We start from the raw sequence: 24,101 nt of genomic DNA, 5'->3' as shown, positions 1-24,101 counted from the left end.
GGAGGAGCTCTTAAATGTACCGTCGACAAAAAAATCTGTTTTTGATGCTAACGTTTCCTTTGCTTTCGAAGTGGAAAAACATAAAATTCTTTCTCCTTCTTCAGTGTCGTCAAAACACAAAACACTCTGACCATCTTCTAATGTCAACATTTCCAGTGGGATATCTATTTCAATAGACGACGCTGGTTCTGGTCCTGGTTCTGGTCCGACACCGGTTTGTAAATGTCTTGAACGACAAAGTGTAGACTTACGTGAGGCATACAAAGGAATTTTACTTACAAAATCGAGTCCTTTTGTAAATAGTTTTTCGAACTCTGTCCTGTAAATGTCTGGGGTTGGAGTGTCTTCTTCTCGAGCTCTCTTTTTTGAAATGTACGTAGCCTTTTTTACTTCTAAGAGAGCTACATCGGGGACACCACAAGTGTGTTGGTTGACTTCGAGTAGTTCCGTCAGTTTTGTCTTCATCCTTCCTTTACAGTTGTGGTGACGTTCTTTTACACATACCCAAGTTACAACATCTTCCTTATTCTTCCTATATTTTCGATACTGATATCCAGCGTGAAGAGCAGAAGGTTTTCCCTTGGTGGTTTCAATCACTTCAAAATTTTCCATTATTAAAAGTTGTTACTGTTATTATTAATATATTGTTGTTATTAATATACAAATAATATGCATTTGTTTTTATGTTTAGATTTTGGTAATTCTCCCCAACCTTTTTAATTAGGCAAATACAAACTTTCCAAAAATCCGTAATGAGGGGATTATTGTGGTTTAGTCATTACTGTTTTCATTACCTATTGTTCGAAATATAGATAAGCGGAATAAAATATTTCAATAGGGTCGACCGGGCCTTAGGCCGATGCCACATTATGCGTTTTGACCGGATGCGTTTCCGCCGCATCCGGTGAAAACGCATAGTGTGACAGATCGGTCCGGTTGCGTTGGAAACGGATGCGTTTTCACCGCATCCGGTCAAAACGCATAATGTGGCATCGGCCTAATAACTCGGGTGGTTACTAATTTACGACCTTCTTACATTTCTAGCTTTTAAGTAAAATGTCTGATCGCAAGTGCAACGTTACCTGCCAAAATATTTTGGATTGACCGCATTTGCAACGATAATTACCTTGACCGCATATGCAACGACCGCATCTGGACCTATTTCAAAATCTTGAACTTAAGCTTCTACTGAACCTCCCTACACATTAAAAAAATAAAATTAGCTCCTCTAAGACATGCAACCCTAAATGTAACATTTCAATGGACTACAAACATAAATCAAATAATAATTATTATAACCAGATTGATTCGTCAACATTTTTTAATGTATAGCATAGAAAGACCTAGTGATTCCATGAGTAATGAGTAAGTCGTACAGCTGAAGCATCCTCGCATCCTAATTTCCAGCGTTTTCTGTCGAAACAGTGTTCAGTTTATAGTTCTCTGCCGGTCATTGCATCTTCGACATCTTCTCTCCAAGATCATCTTTTTCTACTTCGTTTTCTTCTAACGGTAAGGGTCCATTTTTCTATTTCTTTTTGTCATCTTATTTCAGGCATTCTGTGAACGTGGCCATACCAGTTAAGTCGTTTGGTTTCGATCTTGTCTATTATGTCTAGATCGATTTCCATTTCTCTCAAAATGTCGTTCGTTTTTCACCCTATAAAGTCTGGTGAGCCGGTAACATCGTCTGCAAAATAGTTCATTTCCATGACCTTAATTTGTGATTTTTCTGTGTCGTTTTTTTGGTATATTTTCCAGATTTCGGCGCCGTACAAGCCAATGCTTTATATTATTGCTTTATAAAATTCTTCTTTCATTTTCTTTTTTGTTATTTTCTTATTCCACAATAGTCGGTGTAGCTGTCGGGTGGCTGATTTTGTTTCATCAATCCTGGAATGTATTTCTTCCTTACTCCTTGATTTTGACTAATTGACTGATATGGACTCCCAAGTATCTGAAATTTTCTGTTAGTTTTATGGTTGTTCTGGGAAATAGTTCCAATTTCAATCTGTTAGTTTTATGGTTGTTACCCTACAACTAGGTACTCGGTTTTTTGTATAATATGTATTAATTGTGAGGCCCCACTTAATGTACCTACTCTTTTTCCAGTTTTCTAAGCATATAATGTATACCACTTTCGACTTCAGCTAGAATATTGCAGCTATTGCAATTATTGAGTCTATATTGCAGCTCTTTCTTCTTCACAGTGAGAGCGCCTCATTTAGATATATTTTGAAGAGTATACATAGGTGCTACGCAGCAGCCTTGCTTTAGGCCCTTACTAATAGGAATTTCTATAGCTAAGTTGTTTCCTCTTTTAATGTTTACCGTCATATTTTTGTAGAGCTCTTGTACTGCTTGTATATTTTTTCTGTTTACTCCTTGTTTTTCCATTGCTACCCAGAGCATTGGAAAGTGATACACCATCGTATGCCTTTGTCAGATCTATAAAAACTACATGAATAGAAAGGTTGGGGGCTAATCTTTCTTTAATAACCTACTTTAGGGAAAATATGGTGCCCACATAGGATCTGCCTGCACAAAAGCCATTTTGTTTTGTTCTTCTAATCAATGTCACCTGTTTTTCAATGTTATTCTTGAGAGTGAATTTATGACCCTTAGCCCCTTGTAGTTTGAACAGTTCTTTCTATATCCTTTTTTGTAGATGTTATTAATATGTGCTTTTGTCTATTCCGGTGGTTGGTCATCTCCTTTATAGAATAAGGAAAAAACATACCCCAGTAATTACCGTAATTCCTGTGGCCTGTGTTTAATTAATTCGTTCGGTATATCTTGTCCGTATGACTTAAGTTTCGATTCTTTAGAGTTCTTATTGAAAACTCGACTTCCTTTACTGTTATTTCATCTTCTTCATCGTATTCCACTTCATATGTTGTTGTATGATGTTTGTGAATTGCGGACTTGTTTCAGTCAAAAGTTGTAAGTGATGTTCGGTCCAAGATTTTTCTTCTATTAAATATACTCTACTAGTTATTTTTGTGTTTGTTCTCAGATTTTTTACCGTTTGGCTTGCTTCTCTTAATATTGTTGACCCTATATATTCGTTTAGCTCTTCGCATTTATTGCCCAGGATTTTTTTGCTTTAGTTACTAAATTTTTTACTTCTGTGCTTGAGAGTGACCCAATAAAAAGGTAAATTAAAATAAAAGACCTATTAGTAATAATCACAGACAAAGGTCGGTCGACAATTAAAGACTAAATATATTTATCTTAAAACAACTTTGTGTGCCGACACTGAAAACTTGCAAAACTTATAATTAAGTCTGATCCAACGTTATTGCCTCTCTGGTCAACGAAACACACCAACTTGTTACGAACTTTTCAAATAAAATGGTGTACGGTAGATTATTTGGACATGTCTAGCAACTTGTTCTTTAGAACGTATTAGTCAGCTAGAATTTATCGTTACTTATGTTACAAGAGCGCTCAAACACGAAGGTTCTTTGGGAATTCTGACGTTTTACAGAAATTACACAGTTTATTACACAGCTCAACATCCATTTTGGTGCCGGAAAAAATAATAACTGAATTTAATTAATTTTGAAGTTCTGATTTTAAGAGAATAACAAATGAAGAAGTCCTGAAAAGAATTAGTACAGAACGCCAATTGCTATGCACAATTAAACAGAGAAAAATAGCATACCTGGGGCAGCTAATTAGAAACGAAGGATACCAGTTTCTGCAAACCTTAATTGAAGGAAAGATCGAAGGAAAATTATGATCCAGATCCTCAATTTTTCCATATTCACATTAAGGATGTTCTTTTAATCTATACGCTATATGAGCTCGTAGGTAGAGGGGATAATTAAAAATTCGCGGGCGCCAGTATTGACAAGTCTGTAAGCTTTTACTGAAAATTTGACATAAATGTCGAAGTGATTAATTTAAAACATTGAAATTAAAAACATTAATAGGAAATAATATTAGTTGGTCAAAGCTGTGGTGTATATTTTTACTTTAAATATACTTACGTTTTAAATACTGAATTTAAGTTTTTTTAATATTTCGTAATATGTAATTATAAAATAATCTAAGCGCCATCTACACGATAATTGTGAAAGTATCCGAAGTAACAAATTAATATTTCTTAATAGAACGTTAAAATGATTAGCAAAATCTTTAAAAAATCGATTACAATTTAATTGCTTTTTTACATTGTAAATATTAAGCGATAACAATTAAATAATAAATTTAAAAATTACCGGTGAAAGCTGCATTAGTAATTCGCTAGGAGCGACACCAGCGAAGCTCAGAGCGTATACAGATCTGAGCTTGTCCAAAAATGTCCTGATCTCATTGTTATTATATTTGTCAGATGCCATCTATCTATGTACGGGAATTTGTGAAACCATGGTTTTTTCTGGAAATGTTACTTGTATTTCTGAATACCATTTTCCTTTCATTTGGAGTTTTGACTTCCGATGATGATTAATATACAATATAGTCCGTTCTTTAACGGTAAAATATTGCAAAACCTCTAAATTTTAAAGAACCGCTTGGATTGACATGAAATTTGGCATACACATAGCTAATAAGTCAAAGAAAAAAAGTGATATTGTGCCGATATGTGCTTTTGCCCTGGGGGTGGTTTTCACCCCCTATTGGGGTTGAAAAAATATTCGTCCAAAGAAAGTCAGGAAATGGATAAACTGGCTAATTTTAAGTAACTTTGCTTCTATAGAGTTTTTTCACTAAGTCAATACTTTTCGAGTTATTTGGTAGTGAATATGTCCATTTTTTCAACAAAATAACCACGCTTTTAGACGGTTTCTCGCAAATAACTTAAATAGTAAGTATAAAAAAAATTAAAAAAATGGTTTATATATCACGTCTCTAGACCTAGTAGAAGCAGAGTTATAGCTAATGAAAAATAGGTTCATATTCGTCAAATTCCAAATGGAACATTTTAACGTGAAATAACCAAAAATGAAGCACATTTCGGGGAAAACTCATTACAACTTATTAAAAGTGTTGAAAAAAAGCTTCATTTTTGTTTTATAAAAAAAAATCTAGCATCAAAATTATACAAGTTCGCTCAAAATAAAGTTAGTCCCTTTTGGTTTTGGTAAAAAAATCGAGAAAATCACCCCCTAATTAGTATCTTAAATGAAGTTAATCGTTACGCCTTTACAAGTTTCTTGACTCGTGTGTGTATATATTGTTTATATGATCTGTAAGTTTCATCGGTTCAAAGTTTTTATTATTGCAAGGGCTGTAGTTAAAAGGAGTTGAACTAGTCACTGATCACGAATGTATGCACATTTAGAAACACCAAATCTTAATCAATTTTTGTTTAACAGAAAAACAAAAAATACATGATATTTAGAAAAGCAAATCTGACTTTTTTTGTTTTTCAAGATTTTTAGTATCTCTAACAATTTTTAAGTTATTTTGAAAAAAGGCATATTTTTCAAAATTTAAATTTTTAAAAATTTTACTTTGAAACCAAATTTTTTCAAAAATAAGCACTTTGAATCGATGAAACCTACAGATCATATAAATACAATATAAGTAAAATAATTTGTGGAGCGGTAACGATTAATTTAATTTAAGTTGCTAATTAGGGGGTGGTCTTCCCGATTTTTTTTTTGCAAAAACAAAAGGGGTCGACATTATTTTGAGCGTAACTTGCTTAAACTTGATGCTAGAAACTTTTTGTAAAAACGGAAATAAAGCTTTTGTTAAACACTTTAAAAAAGTTGTAATAGGTTTTCCCCCAAAAAGTGCTTATTTTTTTGGATATTTCACGCCGAAATATTCTATTTAAAATTTGGTGAATATGAATCTATTTTTCATTGGCTATAACTCTGGTTCTACGAGATCCAGAGACCTAACGCGTACACCATTTTTTTTAGTTTTTTATAGGCTATATTCTTACTAAGAACGTTTTTTCGACAAAATACTTACTTTATAAGTTATTTGCGAAAAACCGTCTAAAAATGTGGTTATTTTGTTGAAAAATGAATATATTCTCTTGCAAATAACTCGAAAACTGTTGAATTGGCGAAAAAGCTCTATAGAAAAAAAAGTTACTTAAAATTAGTCAGTTTGCCCATTTCCAGACTTAGTTTGGACACATATTTTTTCACCCCAAGAGGGGGTGAAAGTCACCCCCAGGGCAAAATCACACACCGGCACAATATCACTTTTTTTCTTTGACATGTAAGCTATAAGTGTGCCAAATTTCATGTCAATATAAGCGGTTCTTTAAAATTTAGAGCAAAAACCGTGAAAGAATGGACTAATATGTAATATCATTGATACGTACTACTGTCAATGTACTAATAATTAGGAAATGGATATTATCCCGGTGGACATACTTTATAAAGACATTTTATTTTAGTGTTTAATCTTTTTCAGTATTGAAGAGATTTATGGAGTCAACATTAAACAGCTTAAACATCGTACCGATCATTACTAGTACCTATAAAAAATATAGAACGGTAATAAATAAATTTAAAAAATTTTCACAACAAAAAAGTTAATATTGTTAAGAAGATTTAATATTACCTAAGGTTCAGAAATACAAAACGATCGAGTTAATTACATAACAAAATAATTAATATTTTTAGTATATCGTACCTTTGGGGAAACAGTGATAAAAGTGCAAATTTTTCACAAATTGAGTTTCACATTACCTACTAATACCCATCTTTGTCTTGGGATCCAAAAGTCAGAATTGCAACTCTTCCTTTATACAGTAAATTATATATATTATTATACAACTGTAACAGTATATTTATTTTTTATAAATATATAACCAAATAAATTTTATTGATAAATAAATAAAACTTTATGCATTTATAAAACCAAATAAACACTAAATACAGTAGTTATTAAGGTACCAAGGGTATTATAAGGATTATTTTTTTCACCTGTCAAATCCTGACGTTTTTGCTTTTTCAGCCAATCACCACGCGTCGTTCTAGCCAATCATTGAGTGTAATACTGATAAAACAGCCTCTTCCTTGATAAAACAGTCTCTTCGCTGATAAAACTTAAGGTACCCTAAATTTCACATAATACGTACATACCTGTGTTTACTAACTTAATTTATGAACAGCCCTGGTACATAGATATTTTAAAAACACTAACCACGATATACTCAGATTTTCTAAAGTTTTTATTTTCAAAATAAATATTTCTAAACTTTTCACAAACGTCAAAGAGAACCGATGTAAACCATACACAGAACACAGAACTAATACTTCTATTTTGTTGCCGATTTCAACAAACCAGTGTTATCACATAAAAGGATTCGAATATTTACAACGTAATATTTTGGAAAAATAGTTACTTTTAAAATACACATTATATTAGTAGAATTAGTAAAATAGTTCTAAAATTACATTCTCCTATTTTACTATTACAAAAACACGGGTGAATAATAATTAAATAAAATGCATTCACCTGGGGGTTAGGCAAAACCAATTACACCACTGCACTGTGGTGAACTCACCCAGCGTAGCTGGGTAAGACCACGAAGCAAGTAGGCCGCGCAATTTTGACCGATTTAAATTTTCGCGATTTAACATCGTCATAATTTAATTTAAACAAACTGGACGTTAGCGTTAGATTTGGTGACAATAATCATGAACAAATTAAAGATTTGTTAAAAAATAATACGCCTCAAAATACAATTAAGACAAAAAGGTCTGTTTGGACACAATTTGAGCAATTTTGCACAGTAAGGAACTATCAGTTGAATGATAATACAAGTATTCAAGAAATTGCAAAAGTTCTTGAAGATTGGGGAATGAATATGAAGAAAATGAATGGTGAAGATTACAAGGAATACTCTGTTAAAACTATTTGGAATGTAACAGCCAAAATGATTCAAGGAAAATATTTTTCAGAGTTTAATGTAAGTTTTAACCCGTTTATCGACATTGAATTTAAGAAGGCAAGAGACGTGAGAAATGCAAAAAAAAAGAGTTACAAAGTCGTCCCGAAAAAAGAAAACAAAGTGCTATAGCGCTGGATGAAAAAGAGTATTTTAGTATTATAGAGTCGTGCTCGGATTAGAGATGAAATTATTTCATGTTGTCTCTTACGACTTAGCATGGCGCGGTGGTGAGGGTGTTCATTGTAGAATTGAATATTTCAAATATGAAATAAATAATGCCGGCAAAGAAACAGGAAGGATTGAATATAATCCAATTTTTACCAAAATATGCCAAGGTGGTCAAAAAAAGTGTTCGGATTCAAAATGGCTGACACCAAACATTAAAGATCCAGAAAGGTGCCCAATAAGACTATATAAAAAAATCATGGAGAAGCGTGGTAAAAATATTACCAGCGATAGGTTTTTCCTTACCCCAAATCCATACTGACAAACAGGTAATGGAACATGGTATAAAAATACTCCCATTTGACCAAATAAAATGGCTAAATGGCTAAAGAACTCTGCAAAAAAATGCGGATTGGACACACAAAACCGAAAAATAACAAATCATTCAAGCCGATCCAGTGTAGTATCTCATCTTGTTAATGCAGGAATTCAAGAACAGGAGGCAATAAAAATAACTGGACATGCCACAGCTTCTTCGTTAAAACCTTATTTACAAGTTAATGAAGAACATCATAAAAAATTATTAATAAACTTAGAACAACTACTACAACTGAGTGCATTGCCAGTACATCAACTGCGACTGAAATTAATGATACTGAAAGTGACGACAGATTAGACGTTACGAGCGACATTGGAAAATCTCATATTAGTTATAAAAATTGTGTTTTTAATAATTGTTCATTTTCGATTTAAACAGTTTTTTATGTATGAGCAATATAATAAATAAATTGGTTCATTTTTAAATCATAAAATAATTTATCTATAACCTGCTTAAGACATTGATCCTAGTTGTCTTAAAAATATTTCACAAGGCCCGTATTTACTAATAATACATATTGGTTCACAAAATATTCTTTTCAAATACCACTCGTCCTCTAAATTTTGCTTGATAAATTTTTTCGTTTTCATACTGAAACTTCTTTAATTTGGGGTAAAATCACTCAAACAAACCGAAATGGATAAAATCACTCGTCCTTCGGACTCGTGATTTTATCATTCGGTTTGTTTTCGTAATTTTACCAAATAAAGAAGTTTTCGTGAAAACAAAAAAATTTATCGATAAAATTTAGAGGACTCGTGGTATTACCTTTGATAATAACGTTTGAGGTCAATGGTGTATTTACCGAGCGCCTTCGGTCCGAGGGATATCCGTTGACCGAAAGCGATACTATTATAATACCCGTGGTGCCTTTAACGTTTAATGTCCGACTAAATCATTCTTTTATGCGAAAAATTTGAATGAATTTTGAATTAATTAGTTTTCAAATAAGTACATTTACCAGTAACAGTAGTAACGTAATTATGGTAACCATAGTTTTACTTAGGTTGATATTTGTCAACTTGGCAGTATCTAAGTCGTTATTTAAATTTAATGCTCAAGGGCGTTATTTTTTAAAATAACGCCCTAGAGCGTTGTATCGTACTTAACAGACTTCGAAATAATGTCATTATTTGTCAAATAATATACCAGTCGGGCATTAATAAACTAATAAACCGTGGTGTCAATGGCCATTGCAGCCGAGACACATAAATTTAAATAAAAAAAAAAACTAATAAATTAATAAACACGACAAATACGCTAATGTCACTTTCACTGAAAATTATAATAAACGTCAATATTCCCAGTAAACAAAGTATCAAAGACTTATGTATTATGATAAAAGTATGATGTTTAACTTAATAATATCACAAGGAAAAATTTCTGTACTGGCTGTAAATATACCATAAATCACAAAAAAAAAAACCTTATTTTTTAAAAGGTATATGTATTAAAAATCCCTAAAAAGGGCTGTATCACAAAACGTTTTCGGAATCAATATTCCATCATCAGTGTTATCACAGGTTTACATGATTTTTTCTACGACCGTTTAATAACATGCTCAATATTCGTTATTTTTTCATAGATAATAGCACCCATTACTGGACCCGTGAGTAATAATTCATTACTCACGGGCTGAAGCTACTCACGGGTCATTACTCACGGGCTGAAGTTAGATTCAAGTGGCGCATGCCACTTTTAATAATAATCGTTTATAAACTGCAAATAAAATTACTTAAACTTGTTTATTTAATACAATATTTATTGTAATTTATTATTAATTAAACGCTTTTATTTAGTTCAATAGTTTGCGTCAAATCTTTAGACGTTAATTTGACTGCCTTTTCTTCAATGCAAATAAATGAAAATTGGCAGACATATGCATTCGCGGGAACAATACACGAATAGTCAATAAAAAAAAATTTCATGTTTATTAATTGTTTAAATAAAAAAAAAACGATTTTAATGGAAAACGCTTAAATTCTCATGTTTTTTAAAATGTAAAAACTTGAAACTTTTACGGATTGTATGGCTAATGATATGAACAATACATAATTTCGCTTTTTACGTTAATTGTTTACGTTATGCTTCATTAATGAACAATAAAGTTTCAAATTTTTTGCCGATTCCGACTACTTTTCATGTTAGTACATCATATGTCTTATACATATTTTAATAAACATGACGACATATTTTAATGTTTAAAAAGTGTAAGCCTAAAAAGTAAAAAATAAAATAATATGAAAAAAAAATTTTTTTAAACGCTTTTCTTTAGTTAATTGTGACTAAAATTAAAAATATTATAAAAAAATCAACTAAAAAGCAAAAAATAAAAAAAAATGAAAAAATCTAACACATTCGTTAAAGAAAAGCGTGGGGCGAAAACCGTTTATTCGATGAACACACGCCACGCTTTTCTTTGACGGATGTGTTAGATGTTTTAAATTTTTTTTATTTTTTGCTTCTTAGTTGATTTTTTGATAATATTTTTAATTTTAGTCACTCGTAACTAAAGAAAAGCGTTTCTTAAAAAATTTTTTTTTTTCATATTTTTTTTACCAATAATTAACTTCGACAAATTTTTAAAGGAATTTTAACTGTAACAATGTCAGTATATTTTTTACGTTTATATCTTGTTTACTAAAAATTGTGATGTTTATCATTTAATTTAGTGACAGTGACATTAGCGCATTTTGTTGGAATAATTAGCTTAATTGGAATTTATAACTAATCATGTGTTTGTTTTTTAAGTTTTATTGTGTTAAATGTTATAATATATTATGTATAGTTATATTATTATATTATATACATATATGTAGTTAAATATAAATATACATTATAACTATACGATATATGAAATACGTCCACCGACAACAGCCATTTCCTATTTATTAGATTCACTTACAGTAGGTACATATTTAAGCTTATAATTTTTCGAAAATGAATAGAACTTATATTTACTATTTCTAGTTGTATTTTTACAATAAATAAGAATTTAGTAATAGTAGGCAACCACTTATTCAGCCACGTACTAGGGGTAAATAGCATTTAGGTATTTTTGTAAATTATTATAATTTAAATCTCGAGTAGTTGATAATTAAATTTTTTACTAAATAAAATAAAAAAAGTCGTAGAAAAAGTATAGTATTCTACTCGCATGTAATGGCTATTACTCACTTTGATGAATTACGACACTCGCCTACGGCTCGTGTCGCAAACTTCATCATCGTGAGTAATAGCCATCATTACATGCTCGTTGAATAATATACTATAAGCCACCAAAATGTACGGGTAAAAACCCTTAAATTGATTTTAAACAGTTGGGGTTACATTATGTTATCTGATTTTGAAGGATATTAAAAATATTTCCGGATTAACCTTTGGCAACACATGACATCAACCATATTCGTTGGAAAATTGTAGGTAGAACCTTACATGGCAGAGTTTAGGTGACAACAATCCGGAAATATGTTTAACATCCTTCAAAATCAGATAACATAATGTAACCAAAACTGTTTAAAATTAATTTAAGGGTTTTACCCGTACATTTTGGTGGCTTAAAACATGTAAACCTGTGATAACACTGATGATGGAATATTGATTCCGAAAACGTTTTGTGATACAGCCCTTTTTATTGATTTTAAATACATATACCTTTTACAAAATAAGGTTTTTATTTTTTGTTTAACTTAATGTGATTTCTATGGACAAGTGGCTTAATTTTGCGATTCTAGTTTCTGTGAGTAAAAAAGTCACCTCTTATAACAAGTAATTCGTAAATAATTTCATGCAAGGGAAAATATAGACTGGAAGAACTATATATTTCCCCAGTGGAAAGAGAAACGTTATAATTTTTTAGAATAAAATGTAATTGCCAGTTCTGGCTAATCGGATATAAACACAATATTTTTCTACGACCGTTTAATAATATGCTCATTATTCGCTGGTTTTGAATAGATAATAACACCCATTACTTTACCCGTGAGTAATGGTTCATTAATCACGGGCTGAAGTTACTCACGGGTCATTACTCACGGGTTGAAGTTAGATTCAAGTGGTGCATGGCACTTTTAATATATTTAAAATAGTCATTGTAATTTATATCAACAATTAAATTCGAAAAATGTTTAAAGAATTTTAACTGTAACAATGGGTTAATATATTTTTTATGTTTAAATTTCCACATTTTACATTTTAAGATAGACGTTATTCAAAGGTAAATATAAACAATTGCTATTAATTCCGTAAAAGGGCTTACGGATATGAAATTTATATCAATGAATTCTGTTTTACTTACTGTTGATTGTACAATACATTTTTATTGAGAGCAAACGTTTCTTTTCGTGTAATTGCCTTAAAATATGTATTTTTTTAAGCCACCTCCATTCCATGACACTAATGTCAACCGTCTGTTTCATTGTTTCGTAAAATTGCTCTTAAAGAGGGCAATTCTAACAGTGTCGTCATAGTTATATAAAATATGTTTTCTTATGAAAAATAAAATCTTTCCATTTTGAATAATGTTAGTAGTTGATAATTATATTTTCTACTAACCCAAATAAAAAAGATCGTAGAAAAAGTATAGTATTCTACTTGCATGTAATGGCTATTACATGCTCGTTGAATAATATGCTATTAACTTTAATTAATATACCACAAGAAAACAGTTTCAGAACCTCCTTTAAGCCTTAAAGGGTTATTCGGCCATCGAAAGTAGGTACTTAGGTAAGTATGTAACAATATTATATTATACGTTTCCACTGTTAAAATAATAAAAACATTGTTAAGTTGGTACTTACGTTATTTACGACTTAATATAGTTTCTCTTTCAAAACTGTTTTCTTGTATCAGTTTTATATTTTGTTGAGTTTGGTAATTACTTTACGTAATGGCGACAACTCAAAATTTTAATTAAAAACACGTTAATATAACGTTTAGATAAAGTTCCAAGTTTCAAGTTAGAAACTCCATCTCAAATACAAATTGTTTTGTTTTATTACTGACCGTCTTATTTCATTTGACTTACAAACGAAACATGAAAGAATAGAAAAAACTTTCATGTCAAAAATATTATTAGGTGCCTTTCGCTAATTAAAGAAATAAGGAAACTGTATTTAATAAAGTAATTGGACGATGGCTTTAACCAATATTGATTTTCCTGTAACGATGCTATAAACCTCTAAATTAGTTATTTCTGAGAAAGCTTGATAGTCCATGTGGTGAGACCGCTTCCGTCTGAAAAAATTTCTGATTCGATTTCTTTGTGGAGTCCTATTAAATCTGAAGGGCACCGGGCGGAATTTTTGGGCAGAATTTTTTTAAACAAATACAAAAGATCACTTTAGCATGGTTCTGATTAATATTCGTTCTGTAAGATATAAAACTAATGAATTATTTCTATTTCTAGAGGAATTAGGTTTTCCTCCGATAGTTGCGGTTACTGAGCACTGGCTTGAAGTCAACGAGCCTTTTTTTGTAGAAAAACATTCCACTATTGCTAGGTACGATCGTCAAAGTTCAGCGCATGGAGGTACCCTGATCCTTTCTACAAATAATGATTTTTCTCTGGTAACAAAATATGATTTTCTATTAAGCGAAGCATTCTTTGAGTTTTCCTTAGTTTACAGTAAGAACTTTAATCTTTATATTATTTGCATTTATAGATCACCTGACTCTTCCGTGGAACTATTTTTTCAGAACCTGCTTAATTTGTTAGATGACCTGCCCCACATAAGCAGAAAAATTTTATGCGGGGACTTTAACATTAATTATGCTGCTGCTTGTGCTACACAAATATCCCTAGTCAACATATTTGAATCGTGTGGTCTAACAATGCACATTGATTCTCCTACAAGGATTACAAAAACTTCATCTACCATAATTGATTATATTGTCTCAGACTTCTCACCCCGTGATGTCTGCGCTACAACTGTTAATGCGGGACTATCTGATCATGAAGCGGTTTATACGAAGTTTAACATCTTTAGCAAGCACTCTTCGAAAACTCGACGTTTAGGCAGGATTTTTTCCGCTCGGAATTTTCGTAAATTCCAAAATTTATGCTTAACCTCTGAGTGGCCCTTTCCTTCTATGAACGTCGATAATAATTTCAGTGACTTTTTGAATAAGCTTGTCTGTATCTTTAATAAAGCATTTCCTTTAATCACAATTAAGCCAAAACATCACAAACCCTGGACTACCAAAGGTGTCCGCATATCAGCCAAAAATATGCGTTCACTACTGTACATCAAGAAATTTACTACCAACGTCTCTGTTACTGAATATATCACCAAGTACAGGGAAATCTATTTAAAACTTATAAAATCAGCTAAAAAATTGTACTATCAAAATCGTCTGAGAAGCTCTAAAAGTGTTGCAAAAGAAACTTGGTCCATAATAAACGATCTTCGTAATAAAACTCACACAGCCCAAATAGTTTCCCTTCCAGACCCACAAAATCTAAATGAATACTTTGTTAATGTGAGTAAAAATATAACATCAACTATTGTGTCACAACAAGATCCCATTTCCTATCTCGCTAATTCAGGAAAGTTCTCGAATTCATTCTTTATAAGACCGGTTGATAAATCTGAACTGATTCAGACAATCAATAATATCAAAAGCAAATCTTCCTGTAGTACCGATGGACTATCCAAAAAAATTTTCTCAAATCTCCCAGACAGTGTGTTGGGAGTCCTTATCTCTCTAATTAATGATTCTTTTGAGAAAGGTAAATTTCCAGAGTGCCTAAAGACGGCCATCATTATTCCTCTTCATAAGGGTGGTGAAAAATCAAATGCCTGCAATTATAGACCTATTGCATTACTACCGGTACTCTCAAAAATTATTGAGAGACTCATAAAAGCCCGACTTATGTCCTTTCTCGTTGATAACAATATTTTATCACAAAATCAGTTCGGCTTTTTAAATAATAAATGTACCACAGATGTCATGTTTTCTGTACTACATGAGGTTTATCAAGCATTAAACAATAATCTGCACACTGCCACTATTTTTTGTGATTATGCCAAAGCTTTTGATTGTGTGAATCACGACATTTTATAAAAAACTAGATTTCTACGGAATTCGAGGTATTTCTTCGAACTGGTTTCAATCTTACTTGGATAATAGGAAACAACTGGTTAGAGCAAATGATACAGACTCTAGTCTCAAAAATGTTGTATGTGGGGTACCACAAGGTTCAGTATTGGTTCCTCTACTTTTCCTTATCTTTATTAATGACATCACTAGCTTAAAAATCGATGGAAAAGTTTTTCTTTTTGCTGATGATACAAGTATCACTTGGAGCAACTCAAATATCGCAACTCTTCATGCTACTATAACTTCTGATCTACTTACAATAAAATCTTGGTCCGATTCAATTTTACTCTCTTTTAACGTAGATAAAACAGTAGCATTGTCCTATAAAGGAGCTCTTCAACCCTTACCTCTTCATAACAGCCAGATCAGTATCGTTGATTCTGTAAAGTTTCTTGGTATTTTTTTAGATAGCAATCTGAAATGGTCCCTTCATATTGATGTGTTAAGCAAGAAACTATACTCAGCTTGCTTTGCAGTAAGATCTGTTTCGAAGGAAATGAATTTAGCCTCTTCCAAAATAACATATTTTTCTTTGTTCGAGTCACATCTTCGATATGGTCTCCCCTTTTTGGGGTTCTAGTACGGCTGCCCAAACTGATGTTATTTTTAAATTACAAAAAAGAGCAATAAGATATCTGTTTGGCCTCAGAAGAACAACACATTGCAGAAGCTACTTCAAAGATCACAGGATTCTAACACTACCTTCTTTATATATTTTAGAAACTGTTTGCTTAATTCGTAAACATCTACATGTCTTTCCAGCAAGACCTAGACATGACTATTCCACCAGAAATTCTACCTTTGACATCTATTTACCGATCCCGTCCAGTGAGTTAGTAAAGAAATCTATATTATATTCTGCAAAAAAACTTTACAACCATCTCCCTCTACAACTTAAATCTGCAACATCTTTCCCCAAGTTCCGTAAAATGACTAAAGCCTATTTATCTGAAAGACCATATTATTCAACAGCAGAGTTTCTTAACCAATAACTAACAGTATTTATACAGTACTCTTATTTATAAGTATAATCTTAATCTATATTTGAGTATCATATGCAGCAGCTTAACTTAACTTATTAAATTTCTTAAGGTAGAATATGCAATTTGCAAATTTTTTTTTAAATTTTGCAATAGATTGTTACTGTTTTTTTTTTGTTTCTCTTCATTATTTTTATTTATATAGACGATTTATATCATTTTAGTAAATTGTATTTGTTATTTGTTATTGTTCTTATTTATGATTCTTGTAAGATTTGTCTATAAAATTGTTAAATTTTTCATGACAATAAAGTATATTTCTATTCTATTCTATACTCCTTTTTGCTCTGGAGCATATATTTTTGGGATTTTTGGGTCATTCTAAACAAGAATGGTATTTTGTAATTTTTCTTAAAAATTGATAGTTTTTGAGTTATAGGTGATTTAAAATCTGAAAAATACGAAAATTCACATTTTCGAGGATTAAAAACTCATATTTAAATTAGTACTTTGAGTTTGCCAGATACTTAAGTTGAAGATTAAACATTCATCTTTAAGATTCTAAAGAGTGATCGCATCTAACCTTAATTTGTACCGTTGTTTTTTAATTGTTAAATATGCATGTTTATCTGATTTTTTTCCGGTATCTCCTGTTTTCCTCCGAAATAGTTATTTTCCTAACAAGTGCAGAAAGTCATTCTTTTCCGCACGCGACTGCAGTTTGCCGAACGACGCGAAGCGGGAGTTCCGCAAGCAGTCGAGTGCGGAAAAGAGACTTTCTGCAAGAGTTAGGAACAATATTTTTTCTAAGAGCCTTTAAAAAATTACCAAATCTTAATCAATTAATTTAATTAAAATAAAAATACATACACAAATTAATTTTTTGACAAGGTTGTCAAAACCAAATTTTCAATATAATTAGTTAGCATGACGACGATCTTCATTTCCATGACGATGATTCAAAACGACTGTTATTGTCTACCGATTTGACTTTCGAATATTATGTCAAAATAATTTTATTTCATCGAATTGTCGCGTTAATTTCATTAAAACAGGAACACAATAAGATATATTTGAAATAAATTATTAAATAATATCTAAATATTAGTTTATTGCATGTATTATAATTACTTTAAGGCCATATTCACATATCTAAATTAACACGCGTGCGGAAAAGTAAAAACCGCGTGCGGAAAAGTAACACGCGTGCGGAAAAGTGAAACTTTCTAAACTAAAATGCTTGCGCGAAAGTAGACATTTTTGCACGCTCGTAGAAAAAGTATTTTTTCTAGATTTTTTGGGATATTCTAAATAAAATAAGTTTCTTGAAATTTTTCTCAAAAATTAATACTTTTATTAAAGTTATAAGCGATTTAAAATTAGAAAAATGACAAAAAAAACGCATTTTTAGATTTTAAATCGCTTATAATAGGTCTGGATCCCGCGTATGAAAAAAAGTTGATTAATAGCAAGCTGAAAATTTTTTACTAATTTAAGGGTGTCTAGTCGGATAAACTTTGATATATGGGAACACTGGAACAAGGGCAGTTTTAATTGTGGAACAGGTTAAAAATTTGGAACGCTCAGACCACGAAAACGGCACATTTATTTTGTCCGACAGAACAGACTTAAACTCTCCGAACAGAGATTAAACTCTCATGCAAAAATCAGATTGCTATTCATCACCAAATGGGTGTTTTAATGAATGGAACATGTAGAATATGTCAAATGACAGGAATTATGACAGGTGATAAATTGCAGTCTGATTTTTGCATGAGAGTTTAATCTCTGTTCGGAGAGTTTAAGTCTGTGCTGTTGGACAAAATAAATGTGCCGTTTTCGTGGTCTGACCGTTCCAAATTTTTAACCTGTTCCACAATTAAAACTGCCCCTGTTCCAGTGTTCCCATATATCAAAGTTTATCCGGCTAGACACCCTTAAGCTATTAACAAATTTTCAGCTTGCTATTAATCAACTTTTATTTCATACGCGGGATCCAGACCTATAACTTTGAAACTGTTAACTTCTGAGAAAAATGTCAACAAACTTATTTAAGAAAAAAACTATACAGAAGTAAAAACTTCAAGTTGTATACTGGTATAAAATCGTTTATTAAAAACATAAAATGTCGTGCAAAACGTTTTCGTTCTAATTCGAAAACGTTATGCACATTTTATGAAGTTTTTAATAAACGATTTTATGTATACAACTTGAAGTTTTTACTTCTGTATAGGTTTCTTTTAAACTATGGTATACAGCCAACTATTGGAATTTTTCCATTGATTTTAAACTTATTTTATTTGGAATATCCCAAAGAATCTAGAAAAAATATTTTTGGGAGGAAAATTGGAGGTTTTTAAAATAGAGCTTTTTTTGCACCGGCAAAAAAATCGGATGGACATGCATATAATTTAGTCCTGTCGCCAGGGGGGGTACAACGGCCTCGTTAATTCAGATGGACTTACTCAAGGTTTTTTTATGTATTTTGACCCGTAGAACACGAATTTTTTGGGTAACAGTTGATCCGGATGTCGATAAGATTGTTATAGACCAAGAACTTGAGGAATCAAATAACAGCGATTTTTGGCAAAACAAAACAATATTTTGTATTTTTTGGGCCATTTTAAGTAAAAAATATTTCTACAAGTTTTTTCGTAGGATGCACAGTTTTCGAGATAAACGCGGTTGAACTTTAAAAAAATCGAAAAACTGCAATTTTTGAACCCGAATAACTTTTGATTAAAAAATAAAATAGCAAGTCTGCTTACCGCATTTGAAAGTTTAAGTCAAATTGTATCGGTTTTGATTATTTGCATTGGTAAAAATTTATTTTTTTATTGTTTAACAAAGCTATAAACACGTAGGGTTTCCCGTGCTTTTACATGCGTTTTAACGCATGTAACGTAGAAATAGTCTTGATTGCACTAGTACCTATTCTACCTACTCGTTCGATTTTAAATGAGAAATCATAGAAACATCACTCACGCACTAGTTGTTTGTAGCTTTGTTTAACAATAACACAATAAATTTTTAGCAATGCAAATAATCAAAACCGACATAATTTGACTTGAACTTTCAAAGGCGCTTAGCAGAATTGCTATTTTATTTTTTAATCAAAAGTTATTCGGGTTTAAAAATTGCAGTTTTTCGATTTTTTGAAAGTTCAACCGCGTTTATCTCGAAAACTCTGCATCCTACTAAAAAACTTGTAGAAATATTTTTTGCTTAAAATGACCCAAAAAATACAAAATATTGTTTTGTTTTGCCAAAAATCGCTGTTATTTGATTCCTCAAGTTCTTGGTCTATAACAATCTTATCGACATCCGGATCAACTGTTACCCAAAAAATTCGTTTTCTACGGGTCAAAATACATAAAAAAAACTTGGGTAATTCCATCTGAATTAACGAGGCCGTTGTACCCCCCCTGGCGACAGGACTAATTAAACAACAACGGTTTAAGTTAAGGTTAGACGCAATTACTCTTTGGAAGCTGAATGTTCAATCTTCAATTTATGTATCTGGTAACCTCAAAAATACTAATTTTAAATAAGGTTTTTATACCTCGAAAATGCGTATTTTCGCATTTTTCAGATTTTAAATCACCTATAACTCGAAAAATATCCATTTTTGAGAAAATTTACAAGATACCTTTCTTGTTTAGAATGACCCACGAAACTTAAAAATATATGTCCAAGAAAAAAAAAACGTTATCTTTTGTATTTGTTTAAAAAAAATTTTTAGACAATTTCTGCCCAAAAATTCCACCCGGCACCCTTCAGATTTCTTTAAAGGGGACATTTTTGAATAGAAATCCACAAAGAAACCGAATCAGAATTTTTTTCAGACGCGAGCGGTCTCACCACATGAACTATGAGGTAATTATTTTTAAAGTCAACTCCGCTCGAGCTTAACCTGGAAAAGTAATGGTCTAAAAATATTAGTTTTAATTAAAATTGATGTAAATATGTTTACACTGTTATTTTACTTTTCTAGCATTTAGTAGTAGAAGTAGTAATTTGGTTTCAGAAATAGTAAATGCAAATGAAGAAAATTTGTACAAAATGTAAAACGAATTCCAAAGAGCCGGAGATCTAAAGATTTCTTACGTTGGAAAACAAATTCAGGTTTACAACAAATTTAAGTTTACAGACCACCAAAATCCGAGCTTTCTACAATTTATAAAGCAAATGGACGATAAATGGGTAGACGTGGAAAATCTGCAATATGCATTCTACAACACGTCAATTTGTCTAGATAAAAAAGTATTTATCTCAAGAGTAAAGTACCTTTATATTCCACAATATTGAAAATTGTTATCATCTAAAGTTGTTTGGAGTTAAAAATTATGTTCTGATGCGCAATTACATTCTTCTAATTGAAAAAAAATTCTGAAGATACCCAACATCATTGTTATTTAAGTATGATAACTCTGAAATTATTAGTTTTACTAAAAAAAGTTATTATTTACAAAAAGTTTTACACTTTATACAAAATAAGATTCAATCATACCATTTCACATTTTATCGATTTTATATTAATTTCGTAACAGTATAGACTCAATAATAATCAAAAATTTCGCTTACAAATCATACACCAATACAGTTAATTTCTGGACCGGAATAGAATATAATATGTAACTAATATTCTGCTAATATTCCTACTCGAATTCAGTCGCCACCATGACTTAGCTTTTGTAAATTCGCATCCCTGTATGCACGTGGTCTCCTGGAGTTTTATGTAAATTCATTATAAAAATCGTTGAAGCTTATTATCCTAACGATTTTGAGGTCTCTCAAAACCAAACCAACACCAATATTACTTCGGTGGTGCTGTATGAGTAGTGTGACCAACTCCAATTCAGTCGAATTCGGGACAAGGCTGAAAAAATACCTAAAATCCGGGACATTTCAGTGAAAATCAGGCCATTTTCTTTTTAATATGGAACTTCAAGATCATCCTTTTATTGATCATTTAACATTTTTATGTTGATAATCATATTTTTGATGGTATTAATCCACAATTGGTTGTAGTAATAATTACATTTTTGTACATACATACATACATACATACATAATCGGTTGCCTCTTTTACCATTAGGTGTCGAGGATTCCTCCTTTATATAATACTCTCTGCAAATTTACGCCACTTCTTCCTATCTGCTGCTAAAACTTTTGCTTCTTGCCACGATGTTCCTCTTTTCTTGAGTATTTCGTTTACACTAGTGTTCCAGCTTTTCCTTGGTCTGTCCCTCCTGCTTTTACCCACTGCTTTGGCCTCCCATGTCATTTTCACTTGTCTCTCACCACTCATTCTTATCATGTGTCCAGCCCATTTTAACTTCTTTTCTTCAACTTTTTCGTTGAGCGATTTTACCTGTAATTCATGTCTTATATATTCGTTTCTTCTTTTGTCTAATCTTCTTGCTCCCACCACTTTTCTTAAGTATCTCATTTCTGTAGCTTTTAATCTTTTTCTTTGTCTGTCATTAAGTACCCAGTTTTCTGCCCCATATATTGTAATTGGCATATATACAGTTTTATATACTGTCATTTTGGTTTTCCTCGATATTTCTTTTGTGTTTAGGAAATTTTTATACAGTGAATAATAAGTTCTCGTTGCCAATTTTATTCTGTTTCCAATTTCATCTTCTTGTGTACCTTTGTTGTTTAACATTATTCCCAAATGCTTAAAGAGGTCTACTTGCTCGATTTTTTGCCCTTCGATTTCAATATTTACAGTTGCTTCTTTGTTGGCTATTGTCATTACTTTAGTTTTCTCCATATTTACTATTAAGTTGTAGTTTTTTAGTTCTTCAGCCCAGATTCTAATGTTATTTGCGAGAGCCTTTTCAGTTCTTGCAACTAATACAATGTCATCAGCAAATGCACAGGCTTCAATTTTTATTTGTTGCAAATTTCTATACCCTATAGCGCATTTTTTATGTATGTAGTAATTACATTTTTGTTAGTTTTTGACGTTTCGACTTTCAATCCCGAAATCGTTATCAAAAAGGAAAATTAGAAAATCAACTGATGAAAATAGTTGACAAAACCGAAAAAAAAACTTTGTCAGCAAACATTATATACATCGTTGCATGCGGCATATGTCTCGGACAGCTGATTCATGTGTAGGTTATACATGAACTGTAATTGTTTTTGAATCCTCTCAAAAAAAGGATAATAACTAAAATACATAAACGACAAAAAGTCTACAGTTTAAGTTTTCGTAGAACTCAATACGATATAAAATGTAGGCCTTTTGGCAATGGTATTAGTATTACACTCTAGAAATTGTCGACTTTTTTCGTCTCACCAATTCAATTTAATGTGAATTATTTAAAATTTTCAAAATAGAATTTTAGCAAAACGTTCACAATTCGGATGGCCCGGAAGCCTTGACCGGGACGCCGGGACACGAGTTCATAATTCGGGCCATGTTCCGGATTTTTCGGACTAGTTGGTCATACTATGTATGAGGTACCTGGTGCTCAATATCTAGGTCTTCTCCTGGACTTTTATGAAAATTCGTTTTGCGTATAGTTGAAATTTATTATCTCGGGGTTTTTGAGGTCGGTGAATACGAATATTGCATATAAGATGTTTTTGAAGTACCTGGTGTCAGGTATCTACGTCATCTCCTGGAGTGTTATGAGAAGTCGTTATGAAAATAGCTTATATCTATTATCTCAGGGTTTTTGGGGTCACTGCATAAGAATATTGCAACGAAGATGCTGTACGAGGTACTTGGTGCTCTGTATCAACGTCCTCTCCGGGAGTTTTAGGGAAATTCGTAATAAAATTTGTTAAAACTTGTTATTCCGGGGTTTTTAAGGCTACTGTAAGTTTTAATCACATTCTAGAGATTTTGACAGCTTTAGGTATAGGTATCTAAAATAAAACAATATGAAAACAATTTTTTAAGAAAGGCTTTTATTTAGTTATGAGTGACTAAAAGGTAAAATATAAAAAAATCAACTAAAAAGCAAAAAATAAAAAAAATCAAACTCGACGGATTATTCGAAAAAATCGTTCGTTAAAAAAATTAAAAAATCTAACACATTCGTTAAAGAAAAGCGTGAGGCGAAAACCGTTTATTCGATGACGGCGGGCTTTTCTTTAACGAATGTGTTAGATTTGTCCATTTTTTCAACGAACGTTTTTTTTCGAATAATTCGTGGAGTTTGATTTTTTTTATTTTTTGCTTTTTAGTTGATTTTTTTGTATTTTAACTTTTAGTCCCTCATAACTAAATAAAAGCGTTTCTTAAAAATTTTGTTTTCATATTGTTTTATTTTTTACTTTTTAGTCTTACACTTTTCAAACATTAAAATATATCGTCATGTTTAAAAAAAGGATGTAGGTATATGATAGATACCTTTTTTGCATTTATTTTAACTTTTGATACATACATTGTACATTTTCTGTAATTTCTTTATACATTTCTTAAATCAAAATCATTATTTACGACTATTACAGTTTTCGCAGTACAGTGGAACCTCGATAACTCGGATTAATCGGGACCGCGGCCAATCCGGGTTATCGAAAATCCGGGTTAGCCAGAGAGCATGGTAAAAGTTAATAAAATACGGTATATTTATAGATAAAG

General features: G+C 31.5%; 2 protein-coding genes across 3 annotated transcripts in view; one reads left to right on the top strand and one right to left on the bottom strand.

Moving 5' to 3' along the window:
* LOC114327295 (protein peste-like) overlaps positions 1-24,101 on the top strand; it is a 547,602-nt gene that overhangs the window by 59,255 nt on the left and 464,246 nt on the right. The window lies entirely within an intron of this gene.
* Positions 6,371-24,101, bottom strand: part of LOC126880742 (uncharacterized) — a 34,096-nt gene continuing 16,365 nt past the window's right edge. Inside the window, exon 2 of the mRNA XM_050644789.1 lies at positions 6,371-6,448. Coding sequence (XP_050500746.1) covers positions 6,371-6,448 — 78 coding nt within the window. The remainder of the gene's footprint in view (positions 6,449-24,101) is intronic.

This window comes from Diabrotica virgifera, chromosome 2 (genome assembly GCF_917563875.1).
Source record: "Diabrotica virgifera virgifera chromosome 2, PGI_DIABVI_V3a".
Taxonomy (NCBI): Eukaryota; Metazoa; Arthropoda; class Insecta; order Coleoptera; family Chrysomelidae; genus Diabrotica; species Diabrotica virgifera.
The sequence above is the reverse complement of the archived record's forward strand: the minus strand, read 5'-3'. Positions and strand labels throughout refer to the sequence as shown.